A 15080-nucleotide genomic window follows, 5' to 3' on the forward strand; every position below is an offset into this window, starting at 1 on the left:
TCTTGTATAGTCTTACCTGTTTTTATTTAATTTTGCTTATTTCATTCCATTTCTATTGAGATTGAGGGGGTGTGCCCTAGGTCTGTGTCTGTGCTTTTGCATTTCTGGGGGAGTCCTGCATGCCAAGTCAAACTCTAAAATATCTTTTTGAAAAGAAATTGATTCCCATAGCAATTTCTTCTTTCTTCTTAGAATTCATTTGTTGAATTTTTTTTACCTCACATTCATTAAGAAAGTAATTAGATTTGAGATTTTTGAGATTTTGCCTTACCTAAACATCTATTTAAATAAATAAGCCACCTGGTTTTAAAATAAAGTAGAGATTTAGTTTTCCAGGCCAAATAATCTTCTGAAAGTTCTTTTGGCTCTAGTTTTGAAGGGAATGAAAATAACACAGAAACTCAAGGGATCATGAAATTCAAATACAATTACTTCAACTTCAGTAATGCTCCAAAAGACATACGGGTGAGCTCTTACCAGCGGAATGAGCAGGCTCATCAGGTCTGTCAAAGGTTTGCCGAGCAGCAGCAGGTCTTCTGCAGCCTGAGTGTCCTCTCCTGAGCCAGACTTCTGGGCCTGGAACAGGGAGAAGAGAAATGAAAGACAGTCTCGGTGATTAGTCAGCTTGGCTAAAGGAAACAGGACCACTCTGTGTGGCAGACACAAGGGGCTGGGGAAGCATTCTACCTCGGTTCCCAAGGATGGAATAGATGGAGGCCCCAGAAGAGATACTATGCTTTGTTATGACACAAGGAGTGTAGCTATTGCCACTGCCACCAGCTCAGGCTACAGAGGCTGACCTCTGTACAGCACATAGATAAAGCAATTACAATGGTTGCTGCTGCTCGAGGAATAATGGTGATGTCCCATACATTGCAGTGGGGAAGGACTTAATCTTTTTTTTTTTTTTTTTTTTTTTTAGATGGAGTCTCGCTCTGTCACCCAGGCTGCAGTGCAATGGCACGGTCTCAGCTCACTGCAACCCCTGCCTCCTGGGTTCAAGCGATTCTCCTGACTCAGCCTCCCAAGTAGCTAAGATTACAGGCTCTTTCTACCATGCCTCGCTAGTTTTTGTATTTTTAGTAGAGACGGGGTTTTGTCATGTTGGCCAGGCTGGTCTCTAACTCCTGACTTTACATGATCCACCCATCACAGCCTCCCAAAATGCTGGCATTACAGATGTGAACTACCGTGCGCAGCCAAAAGTGCTTTATCTTAACCATCCTGAGACCAGGTGCTGAAGAAAACTGAACTTTAGAGAAGCTGGGTCGTTTGTCTAACATCTCACAGACAATGGATGACAAAGCCAGAGGACCAAACCCAGGCTGACTCCAAGTCACAAATGCTAATCTCCTCTGAGCATATTTATGCACATTATGATACATACCAAGTGCATTCTGCTGTGCTTTCCTTCTCTATATTGCATACATATGCTCAAATAACATCTGGAATATTTGTCCAACATATCACTGCATGAATAGGCTTCAAATACAGGTCTACATTCCTGTGAATGTGTAGACTTAAATGGCAATGAAAATAAACGAGTGAGTGGTTTTTACATTGTGTGTCTTCTCCCAGGGGTTTTATAGAATTGTCTAGTTCCAAAGGAGACTTCTATCACAGAGATGAATAATTTTATATTGAAAAATGGTACGGATTATTTTTTGCATTTGCTATAATACGTATACACTCTTCCTCTCTGTTTTCACTTTTACTCAGAAGAAACAAAACCACTTTTCAATAATGACCTTTGCCAGAGCCTACAGAGCAGGCCAGAGGCTGCCCTGCCTTGAGTCATTAACCTGGACTCCAGGGCCCTTCTCATAAATGCCTCGTTTCCTTCTGCACTTCTGGCCTATGGACAGAATTTCAGTTGCCTGTTTTCTTTGGTTCAGAAGAACTTGACTGAAAATCGGACACCTGTCTTTTAACAACCTGCACATCTCAACAGGTGAGGAGAACAAGGGTCATCATTAGCTTGGAGCTTGCCTCTCACTTCCCTGACTGACTTTATCAGAAGCGGAGAATTTCCTTTCAGGAAACAAATGTGCAGCACTATCCAAGAGGCCCGAACCTTTCCGAATCTTGGCCGTTGATCCCTTGCCCTCTGAAACATTATCTGACATGGAATATTACCGCATTACCCCTTAGAGCAGATTGATTTCCTCCTGGGAGAGATAAGGCAGTCTTGCAAATCAGCAATGAGGAAGCAGTGAGGGGTCTGGTGCCTCCTTTCCAAACACATACAAGCAAGCAAATGGGGCCACAGCACAAGAAACACTGTGGGACTTTTTCCACCAGGACGTCCCAGTCCTCCAGATCCTCCAAGATCTACATAGTCATACGTCATAGTCGCCAAGAAACATCGATCCAGCCTACCGGTATTCATGTGGCCACCTCCTTGCAAAGTTGCCAAGAGTTCCAGAAGAAAGAGAATGCTACAGCTTTGCACAACAGAGAGGTGGCACAAAAGAAAGACATTAGAAATTCCACTCTCCCCACAAGAGTACTGGCCCACAAAGGAAGCTCTGTGCAACAAAAGGACATCTGCCTGGATGCAGCCATAAACACTGAAGCCCCCAGAATCAAATGCAAAGGCCTAGGCCCGTCTTGTCTCTCAGCCTCTCTCCAATTCCACAACATCACACTCCCTCATGTCGGCCTCCCAACTCCTGGATTTCCCATCCTTTGTGTGCATCCTGTACAGGGCCGGTGTCCCTGTCACCACATCGTGACTGTCTGTTCCATCCAGGTCCTCTGATTTTGCCTCTGGTCCCACTGACCCCTTTCCAGAACTCACTCCCTTTTGTCATTGCTGTGTGTGAACTTACCCCACTCCTAGCAATCCCCTAGCTGTTATAGCCCAGGCAAGAGAGGAAGCTAGCCTGGGCGAGGGTGGTAGCAACAGGGTTTGAGAGAGGCAATTGGATGAGTTGGATATGTATGGTAAAATCTACATGATTTGGTGACAGATTAGATGTGGGATATAAAAAAGAGGGAAATTTCAAGAATGCCTCCCAGGTTTCTGGTTTGCATGGCAGGGTGAGTGGGGCAGGGCTTGCTGGCAGGGAAATGGATTTGGGGGGTAGATCTTGAGTTTGGCTTTGGTCTATGGGGAATTCTAGTGGTCATATTGAGCAAGCTGCAAGGTATATGAATATTGACTTCAAAGAAGAACTTTAGTAGAAGTATACATTTAGCAGCCTTAAACGTATCAAACTGAAGAAGTGGACATTCCTTTGAAACTTGTCATCCTTTTAGTTAAACTGTGAGATCCTAGAGGGTGGGGACTGAATCATATTCACCTTTGCATCGCGAATGTGCAACATGACGGTGTTTGGGGAGCACAGTGAGTGTCAAATTGATCCGAGCCACACCACTGACAGTTATGCTCCACTGTGTGCTAAAACCTGCTGGAGATATAAGACAGGAACTGGGCTGGGTGTGGTGGCTCATGCTTGCAATTCCAGCACTTTGGGAGGCCAAGGCGGGTGGCCTGTCAATTTCTGAGTCATATTTAACATTAAATAGCAATACAGCATTACCTAAAATGAGATAACAGAAGACAGCTTCCCAGCATCAAAAAAAAAAAAAGGCCATGTATAATACAATTCTCTTACATCTAGCATTGCTACACGGATCTAGCACACAGAAGTAGATAATCAATAGAGGTCTGCTAAATATACACAGAGGTAAGGCATCTATAAAGAACAAGAGACGGTTAATTCCTCAAGTAGTTCCTGTCTTATTTTATTTATTTTTTTGAGATGGAGTCCTGCTCTGTCGTCCAGGCTGGAGTGCAGTGGCACGATCTCGGCTTACTGCAACCTCTGCCCCCTGGGTTCAAGCAATTCTCGTGCCTCAGTCTCCCACATAGCTGGGATTACGGGTCCCCACCAGCACACCGGGCTAATGTTTGCATTTTTAGTAGAGATGGGGTTTCACCATGTTGGCCAGGCTGTTCTCAAACTTCGGACCTCATGATCCGCCTGCCTCAGACTCCCACAGTGCTGGGATTACAGGTGTCAGCCATCACGCCCAGCCTTTATTTTTATTTTTTGAGATGGAGTCTCGCTCTGTCACCCAGGCTGGAGTGCAGTGGCATGATCTCAGTTCACTGAAATCTCCGCCTCCCAGGTTCATCAAGTGATTCTCCTGCTTCAGTCTCCCGAGTAGCTAGGACTACAGGTGTGTGCCACCACGCCTGGCTAATTTATTTTTTTATTTTTTTATTTTTAGTAGAGACGAGGTTTCACCGTGTTGGCTGGGCTAGTCTTGAACTCCTGACCTCATGCGATCTGCCCACCTGGGCTTCTCCCAAAGGGCTGGAATTATAAGCATGAGTCACCATGCCCAACCCAGTTCCTGTCTTTATATCTCCAGCAGGTTTTAGCACACAGTGGAGCATAACTATCAATGGTGTGGCTCCGATCAATTCAATTCAACACTTACTGTGCTCCCCAAATACCATCACGTTGCACGTCCGCAATGCAAAGATGAATATGATTCAGTCCCTATTCTCTAGGATCTCATGGTTTAACTACAAAGATGACAAGTTCCAAATAACTGTGCTAAGGCAGAATATGAAAACTGCTATAATAGAGGTAGAAATAAAGTTTGGGTGAAGGAGGGAAGTAGGATAATGTCACAACTGACTTCATCACTTGGATGGTGGGGACGGGGTCTACTAGGAGTCATATGGAGTGTAGATATTTCACATGTGGAAATTTCATGAGTAAAGGCACAGGAGTGACAAAGCACAGCATCCATTTACAAGATGGCAGTGCAACTAACTGTCTGGTTGGGGTATGGGCAGCATGGAGGTCAGGCAGATGGGCTGGGAAGGTACCCTGGGGCTCGATTGTATAAGCCTTTGAATGTCTTGGCAAGGAGTTGGAAAGTTATAGATAATGAGGTGTCACTGAAGTTTTCAAAGGAAGGGAGAAACTATCAGGACTATGGGCTATGACAGAAAAATCTCATCCGCATTCAACAACCAGGCAGAGGGTAGCTCATGGTGAAGGCCAACAAGGGGAAGGCCATGAAGGAATCAGATTGGATAATTATAAGAGATGCTAAAAATAGACAGCCCCCAAAATAGCCCCCAATCACGGATAGCCTTTATGTGTATGTGAGACTAAGAAAGACTCAGTAGCCACGTTACGGTCTTTCAACAATACTGATGTATCTGCAAATCAACAGCAGTTTAATGGTCCTACTATCAGGAGGATGATGTAAAAATCTTCCCCATACCACCTGAGAAAGGATCAACAAGGCCCAGAATGGAAAGTCAGGTGACCTGAATAATAAATATTTGTCTTCCCTAGAAAAGCCCTCCCTAATCTCAAAATTGGACTTGGTCCCCTGCCTCATTATTCATTCTGCAGCATGTAATACCTTTCAATGGCTGCATTTTCACACTTGCAATAAGATGAAGACTTGCTTCATTATTTGTATGTTGACAGTCTTCTCTATTAACCTGTAAACTTCCTGAGAGCTAACACCCTTTCTCCCTAGATTCCTGCTGAAATTACAGGTGCCTAGCCCTATGCTAGGCTCATAAGTACAAAATAACTCATAAACCTGCTAGGAGTTAGTCAGCAAATATGAACTGAGTGCTCCTCCATGCACCAGGACGTAGAAATGAGAAAGTCATGGCCCACAGGAGGCCCCCTGTAAACAAGAAAGGAAGAACCTTTCTTCTTGTTGCTGTTCATGATACAGTAACCACTTATTGGTCACCTTCACTGGGCCAGGTATATGTATGCCACTTTACATCTATATATAATTACATATATTTTATTCTCCCATTGAAGTCTCACAACCACCCAGCAGAGTGGTGATCACACCTACCTTCCAGATGAGGAACCTGATACTCAGGTGCAGTAACTTGCCCGAGGTCATACAGGTGGTGGTATGTCTGGGATTTGAATCTAAGGCATTCCAACCTGCATGACCCACATGTCCCCACCACACCAGTGAGTCTCAGGCACTTTGTCTCTGTCTCCATAATCTTTCACACATAACATTCAGAGGTGAACAGGGACCAGTTCTAAATCACGGGGAAGGTAGTGGGTAGGGACTGAACTTCTGATGGAGATTCTGACACATGCCTGCCTTTGCTCCCCCATACACATACTTGCATCATACCACTCTCCTCCCTGGAAAAATGCTTTTGTGAATCTAAGCATCATTATAATTTTAAACACTGGCCTCTCTCAATTCTTCTACTTTAAAGAAGCTCCTATTAGAAGTAGACATAGGTTTCAAGTGCAGAAGAATCTCCAGTGTGAGAAGTATGTCTATAAATGGAAGGGGTGACTTAGGGTTTTGGAAAGTACTTATGGCTCAGTGTTTCAAGGCAGATATGTCTTTGATTCACATTCCATTTCTTTTCTCAACTCTTTCACCTAATTCAGCCTCAAGGACGACTCCTCCTTCATATTGACACCAGGTGTCATGGAGATCAAAGTCAGTGGTCAAGGCCAAAAGCAATACATGGCAGATATTATGAGGGATGATTTAGAAAGATGATAGCAGTAAAATGTACAGTAGTGTTGAAGACTATGAAAACAATAAAAAGCAGTGATCTACTGGGAAACTAGCAAGTTGGAAATAGAAAATTCAAAAATATTTTGTATTAAGGAGTTTCCTTTTAAAACATCCCTGCATATCTACCTAATCGCTTATAGTAAAAAACAGAATTTCTATTGTTCTGAAGATTTTTAACTTCTGATCCTTTTTTTTTTGTCTATAATTTACAAGAAAATCTTTTACAGATTATCATCAAAGTATCCTGTAAGAGTAACTATCAACTACATCTCAAAGAATTACAAAAAACTACCACTATGGAAACTGAAATAAGAAACCATATTCTCTGAAGAGAAACTTACTAGAACAGAGAGGAAAAGATAGGAGAAATACACAATTAGGGATTATTTAAGTATGTAACAATTATTTACTGTTAATTTGGAATTCTTATAAATGAGCTAATAAAAGCAGCTAGGTAATTCAAAGGCCATGGCTTTTTAATTAATCTACTGGCTTTACAGTTTGGGTTAAATAGTAACTAATAATATTTGTTGAGGGGATCTTGGATTTATTAAATCACATTAGACAAGCTAAATACTTGACCAGCTTAACTGTGGATAAAAGATACCATTTATCATAATGACGAATAACAGAGGCTATCCTGGGGTCTAGGGATTCATCCTTGGCTCTGCTACTGTGACTTTGGCAAGGTATCAAAACAGTTTGGTTTCAACTTTAGCTTCTGCGTCTATCCAAGCTTGGATGCTACCATTTGATATACATCTTTTGCAATTGTATCAGGATTTTAAATATAACAATAAATTCACATTGGCCCTGTCACTTGATCTAAATATCAGCTGACTCCATTGGTTAGAGCATTAAATAAAACAGAAATAGGAGAGTACTCTATAAAACCACATCTCCTTCCTGCCTTACAGTATGATGCTAAGTAAATACAGGTTACAGTTTATGGCTAACTGGTTTTTTCCATAGCCACTGAATACACCTCTATTCCTCAAAACCATCTCACAAGTCCATGGTATCAGTCAGAAGGGAAAGCAAGTTGAGCTTATGAGTTACATATGTATATATATGTGTCTACAAACACACATATGCATGTGTATGTACACAAACCCTCAATCCATTATTCCTAGAAAGTTGACCTATCCTGCTAAGGGGGAACTGGAGAGCCACCTCAGTACATGAAAGGCTGCAAACTACTTGGCCAAAATAGGATTGTGCCTAAGGCAAATGCTCTCCTTGGTCAGGAGTGGTTTCCCAGCTAATGCTTGCTAAGTCTTTGCTTAGTAGTAGGCCTCTCTCCTTCTTTCCCTGAAGATTTTGATCAAATTATCTGTTCTTGACATTGGTCACCCAAAGATGACTCTTCGGAAGACACTCTCTATAGAATGACACGTTCTTTTAAATAAGTAAAGACACAATAGAGGAAGATAAGAAAGAAGAGAATGAAAGGGAAGCATGAAATGGAGTAGGGCTGCTCAAGACACAGGAAAACAGATCCTCTACCTGCAAAGCCAGCCGTACAATACCGGAGGTATAGGTCAGCATACTGTGCAAAATATCAAGCAGGGAAAAGAGCAGTGCAGCTGCCATTTCATTGTTGTTTTTACTATCCACATCCAAGCACAGTGTGGCAGTTTCAGTGAGCAGGTTACAGATGTGACTGACAAGTCCTGAGGGCAAAAAAGGAAAAGAAAAAAACCTCATCATTAAGTACACAAATGTGTCATATGAACCAAAAAGAGAGGCATTCTGGCTCGATGTTGCATAAACCCTACGCAATACTTAAACTGTACTCTTATCAGATTCACTAAGGAAAGTTGTTTAAAATGCAGGTTTCCAGGCCTCACTCCCAGAGAGTCTGCTAAGGAGTCAGGGATAGGGCTTAGGAAAATACTTGTTAAAGAAGTTCCCCAAGTGATTTTGATGCAAAGGTTCCAATCCACAGCTTGAGAAACACCATCCTACATAGGCAGGCTTCACAGGGTCTGAGGACTCCCTGACACTGAAGGAAAGCAACTGTCCCCAGATTCTTGTTTGAAGGCAGTTTTCTTTAGTGCATGATCAAGGGCCACAGTGGACCCAGTGGTCTGGTCTGTCTAGCAACTGGGTGGTTTCAATAATGCAGTCCAAAAATGTAAGATTAATTATAAGAAATTTGAAATTTAGAAATTACCAGGCGCCATCCCTTTGTCTCTGCAAACCTCATATTAACAGTGTGGTTGCTCTTTACTGATGTTTAGTTTGATACAGTCTGTTACAATAAATACATTTTCACATTTTGGGGTGTTATTGTTTACATTTAAATTGACAGTTTTATTCTATTATATAGTGTTACCCTTTGAATTCACAAAAATGAAATACAACAAAAGTGAAATTACAACATGAAATAATGTTATAAACCTAAATGATGAATGAGAAATTTGGGACTAGTAGAGCATAAATTCAGATGTTCTTTAAAAAAAAAGTGAACATTCTAAGATAAATATTTTACACACACAGATGGGGGAAAAGCATGGCAAGGAAGTTTGATGTGTATTAAAAGCTATATTTTATTGGACCTGCAATCTACTTGTCCCTAATCCAGATGATCACCTGAATGGAAACTCAACTAAGCATAGCCATATAAGTTTTGGCATCTCTTCCATACAGTGCACCTTGTCACTTCCAGCAAAACAATACAGTCTTCCTGACAAATGCAAAATTATCACAAAATTATCAGATTACAAAAGTGAACTAATTTTGTCACTAAAGGCAGTGACATAGAATGATAGACGCATCATTCAAAGTTATACCTCCTGTGGCAAAAAAAAAAAAAAAAAAAAAAAAAGGTATAAGTCTCACACAACTGCTAAGACGCTTATAAAAACAAAAACAAAACTGAGTTTCAAGGCTGAAAATAAACACACTTGAAAGTAGAATGAATTATTGTCAAAATTTCCTTATCAAATGACAAGGTCTGATAACCCATATCATCAATGATACATACTGCAGAAAAGCAATTATTACAGCATGTGCACTGCACCAGCAGACATTCCCCTTAGAGTTACAATGCATCATCCATGTACAGGCCATGAATCAGCACTTGGCATCTGTGAGCTGTAGACAGACTAGCAGGGCTTGAACACACAGTATTTGGTAAATATACACTGCAAGAGAACAGGTTTTTCATTTGGGAGTTCCTGATGACTTTGTGACATGTCACATAGACAGTCAAAGGTAAAAGGGGTGAGTACTGGTGGAGTCCAGCTCTGTGAGCCACAAAGAAGGATACGGTTCTTTAGGAGGCAGAGGTGGGCCCCAGAGCACCCATCTACATACTGCTTACTTCAGAGTAAACAGCAAGTGGGCATCAATGTTCTTCTTGATCTTCATTCAGTCTTAGGAAGGAGTGCAAAGAATGAATGCAATCAAATGCCTGCTGGGACAGAAAGTATTTCCAGTCTACTGTGTAAAAAACAGGCAACAAATGCCAAGCTCTGATTTTACACACTGAAGTCATCAGCTCCCAAGGGAAGGTTCTCAGATAAGATTAGAAATGAAGTATGAGATAAAAATATTTCTTCACAACAGTGATAACGCCAGCAAAACCCATTAATATGATTTTAAGAAGCTGATCTCAGGCATATTTTCAGTGTTCTTCATAGCCAGAACTTTCACTTCAGGGTCAAAATGCATGTTTTTCATGTTTAAATTTTTTATTATGAAAACAAAGTCATGAGACAGTTCAGCAAAATGAACCTTCATCACCCTTTTCAACAATATCAATATTGTGTCTATTTTATCTGTCTTTTCAAAAGCATGTTAAAGCAAATACCAGAAAAAATCTTATTTCTCCTGTAAATACTTCTGTATACTATAACAGATAAAGACTTGTTTTTAACTATAATACCATTGCCACTTATAAAAGTAATGTATTTTTAATATACTCCTCAACTGTCTCTAAACTATCTTTTACAATTAGTTTCTATGAATCAGGATGCAAAGCAGCTCCGCAAATTCCATTTGGTCATGGACCTTAAGTCTCCTTTAATGTCTAAAAGTCCTTCCTCTACTTACAATTTTTTATGCCACTTATTTGTCAGATAAATTAGAACAGTTTTCTTGTAGATTTTCTCATGGAATTGTTCCTATATCCCTACATGTCCTGTAAATTGGTAATTGCACCTAGAGACTTGATTTCATTCAGGTTCAATTCCTATGGCAATAATACCTGGGGCTGGGTTCTTTGGATTTCCTGTTGCATCTTATTCGGAAAGATACACCATTTGTCTTAGTGATGCTAAAACTGATCCATGGATTCAAGGGTTCTTATTTTGAAAAGGAAAGGCAAGATAAATGTTTATTCTTTCCTGTCATTTGCCACTTTCAGAACAATGATTTTGGAGTGTTAGCAACTACAAAAGATAAACAAGGTGTGAAGTGGGAAAGGTAGAGGAAAACAGAAACTACAAAAAGTTACTAATGCATTCATTTTGCAGCATCATTGTGAATATACTGAATTTTTAAATAATATATATTATGGGTTTTAATTGATTTCAGTCACTATTCATTTGTATGCTCAATATGTTCTACCTTTGGCCATGAAAAGCTCTTTGAAAGTATCCTTGCTTCTGCTATAATAATGTGCCCTGAGTTCATATTATAGAATTCCTGCCTCTGACTGGGCATTAGATGCTTCTACAAGGAGCCCTGGTTTCGTTCAATGATAATTTGTACTTAGAGACCATGGTCTGAGCACTCGGGGTGTTCATTGCTACTGAGTCACTGATTCAGTAAACAGAGATAGGAAGTATCTATCTCTTTAAGAAAAAAGAGTTCATGCAGATATTTCTAATGCCAGAGTCCAGAAACAGACCCACAATTACATGGTCAAATGAATTTCAACAAGGAATTCTTCAGAAAAAAATCCTTTTCAAGAAAAGGGTAAGGAAAAGCTAAGTATCCAAACGGGGGGAAAAAGAGAGATCCTTGACCATTACCTCACACAATATACAAAACCTAATTTCAGATGAATGATAGATCTAAACATACAAGCTAAAATTATAAAGGCTCTAGGAGAAAATGTAAGAGAAGATTTTGCAGCTAGGGGGTAGGCAAGATTTCTGAGGATCCCAAAATACCCGGTCTTTAAAAAATTGATAAATTAGATACAGACTGGCAAATTGGATAAAGAGTCAAGACCCATCAGTTTGCTGTATTCAGGAGATCCATCTCACATGCAGAGACACACATAGGCTCAAAATAAAGGGATGGAGGAAGATCTACCAAGCAAATGGAAAGCAAAAAAAAAAGCAGTGGTTGCAATCCTAGTCTCTGATAAAACACACTTTAAACCATTAAAGATCAAAAGACACAAAGAAGGCCATTACATAAAGGTAAAGGGATTAATTCAACAGGAAGAGCTAACGATCCTAAATATACATGCACCCAGTACAAGAGCACCCAGATTCATAAAGCAAGTCCTTAGAGACTTACAAAGAGACTTAGACTCCCATAAAATAATAATGGGAGACTTGAACACCCCACTGTCAACATTAGACAGATCAACGAGACAGAAAGGTAACAAGGATATCCAGGAATTGAACTCAATTCTGCACCAAGCGGACCTAAGAGACATCTACAGAACTCACCACCCCAAATCAACAGAATATACATTCTTCTCAGCACCACATCACACTTATTCCAAAATTGACCACATAGTTGGAAGTAAAGCACTTCTCAGTAAATGTAAAAGAACAGAAATTATAACAAACTATCTCTCAGACAACAGTACAACCAAACTAGAACTCAGGACTAAGAAAACTCAATCAAAACCACTCAACTACATGGAAACTGAACAATCTGCTCCTGAATGACTACTGGGTACATAACGAAATGAAGGCAGAAATAAAGATGTTCTTTGAAACCAATGAGAACAAAGATACAACATACCAGAATCTCTGGGACACATTTAAAGCAGTGTGTAGAGGGAAATTTATAGCACTGAATGCCCACAAGACAAAGCAGGAGAGATCTAAAATTGACACCCTAACATCACAATTAAAAGAACTAGAGAAGCAAGAGCAAACACATTCAAAAGCTAGCAGAAGGCAAGAAATAACTAAGATCAGAACAGAACTGAAGGAGATAGAGACACAAAAAACCCTCCAAAAAGTCAGTGAATCCAGGAGTTGGTTTTTTGAAAAGATCAACAAAATTGATAGACTGCTAGGAAGACTAATAAAGAAGAAGAGAGAGAAGAATCAAAAGGACGCAATACAAAATGATAAAGGGGATATCACCACCGACCCCACAGAAATACAAACTACCATCAGAGAATACTATAAACACCTCTACGCAAATAAACTGGAAAACCTAGAAGAAATGGATAATTTCCTGGACATTTACACGCTCCCAAGATTAAACCAGGAAGAAGTTGAATCCCTGAATAGACCAATAGTAGGCTCTGAAATTCAGGCAATAATTAATAGCCTACCAACCAAAAAAAGTCCAGGACCAGATGGATTCACAGCTGAATTCTACCAGAGGTACAAGGAGGAGCTGGTACCATTCCTTCTGAAACTATTCCAATCAATAGAAAAAGAGGGAATCCTCCCTAACTCATTTCATGAGGCCAACATCATCCTGACACCAAAGCCTGGCAGAGACACAACAAAAAAAGAGAATTTTAGATGAATATTCCTGATGAACATTGATGCAAAAATCCTCAATAAAATACTGGCAAACCGAATCCAGCAGCACATCAAAAAGCTTATCCACCATGATCAAGAGGGCTTCATCCCTGGGATGTAAGGCTGGTTCAACACACGTAAATATATAAATGTAATCCAGCATATAAACAGAATCAAAGACAGGAACCACATGATTATCTCAATAGATGCAGAAAAGGCCTTTGACAAAATTCAACAGCCCTTCATGCTAAAAACGCTCAATAAATTCGGTGCTGATGGAATGTATCTCAAAATAATAAGAGCTATTTATGACAAACCCACAGCCAATATCATACTGAATGGGCAAAAACTGGAAGCATTCCCTTTGAAAACTAGCACAAGACAGGGATGCCCTCTCTCACCACTCCTATTCAACATAGTGTTGGAAGTTCTGGCTAGGGCAATCAGGCAAGAGAAAGAAATCAAGGGTATTCATTAGGAAAAGAAGAAATCAAATTGTCCCTGTTTGCAGACGACATGATTGTGTATTTAGAAAACCCCATTGTCTCAGCCCAAAATCTCCTTAAGCTGATAAGCAACTTCAGCAAAGTCTCAGGATACAAAATCAATGTGCAAAAATCACAAGCATTCTTATACACCAGTAACAGACAAACAGAGCCAAATCATGAATGAACTCCCATTCACAATAGCTTCAAAGAGAATACAATACCTAGGAATCCAACATACAAGGGATGTAAAGGACCTCTTCAAGGAGAACTACAAACCACTGCTCAGTGAAATAAAAGAGGACACAAACAAATGGAAGAACATACCATGCTCATGGATAGGAAGAATCAATATTGTGGAAATGGCCATACTGCCCAAGGTAATTTATAGATTCAATGCCATCCCCATTAAGCTACCAACGACTTTCTTCACAGAATTGGAAAAAAACTGCTTTAAAATTCATATGGAACCAAAAAAGACCCCACATTGCCAAGGCAATCCTAAGTGAAAAGAACAAAGCTGGAGGCATCACGCTACCTGACTTCAAACTATACTACAAGGCTGCAGTAACCAAAACAGCACGGTACTGGTACCAAAACAGAAACATAGACTCATGGAACAAAACAGAGCCCTCAGAAATAATACCACACATCTACAGCCATCTGATCTTTGACAAACCTGACAAAAACAAGAAATGGAGAAAGGATTCCCTATTTAATAAATGGTGCTGGGAAAATTGGCTAGCCATAAGTAGAAAGCTGAAACTGGATCCTTTCCTTACTCCCTATACGAAAATTAATTCAAGATGGATTAGAGACTTAAATGTTAGACCTGATACCACAAAAACCCTAGAAGAAAACCTAGGTAATACCATTCAGGACATAGGCATGGGCAAGGACTTCATGTCTAAAACACCAAAAGCAACGGCAACAAAAGCCAAAATTGACAAATGGGATCTCATTAAACTAAAGAGCTTCTGCACAGCAAAAGAAACTACCATCAGAGTGAACAGGCAACCTACAGAATGAGAGAAAATTTTTGCAATCTACTCATCAGACAAAGGGCTAATATCCAGAACCTACAAAGAACTCAAACAAATTTACAAGAAAAAAACAAACAACCCCATCAAAAAGTGGGCAAAGGATATGAACAGACATTTCTCAAAAGAAGACATTCATACAGCCAACAGACACATGAAAAAATGCTCATCATCACTGGCCATCAGAGAAATGCAAATCAAAACCACAATGAGATAACCATCTCACACCAGCTAGAATGGCAATCATTAAAAAGTCAGGAAACAACAGGTGCTGGAGAGGATGTGGAGAAAGAGGAACACTTTTACACTGTTGGTGGGACTGTAAACCA

At 40.2% G+C, this 15080-nt stretch overlaps 1 protein-coding gene across 6 annotated transcripts in view; it reads right to left on the minus strand.

Annotated features, from left to right (window-relative positions):
* Positions 1-15080, minus strand: part of ULK4 (unc-51 like kinase 4) — a 709752-nt gene that overhangs the window by 202005 nt on the left and 492667 nt on the right. For all 6 annotated transcript variants that reach the window (XM_050780350.1, XM_050780346.1, XM_050780348.1 and 3 more), the window contains 2 exons: positions 8059-8225; positions 478-576 (listed from right to left, as the gene is read on the minus strand). In XM_050780350.1, coding sequence (XP_050636307.1) covers positions 478-576; positions 8059-8225 — 266 coding nt within the window. Of the gene's footprint in view, positions 1-477; positions 577-8058; positions 8226-15080 lie in introns of those variants that run through there.

This window comes from Macaca thibetana, chromosome 2 (genome assembly GCF_024542745.1).
Source record: "Macaca thibetana thibetana isolate TM-01 chromosome 2, ASM2454274v1, whole genome shotgun sequence".
NCBI classification, from domain to species: domain Eukaryota; kingdom Metazoa; phylum Chordata; class Mammalia; order Primates; family Cercopithecidae; genus Macaca; species Macaca thibetana.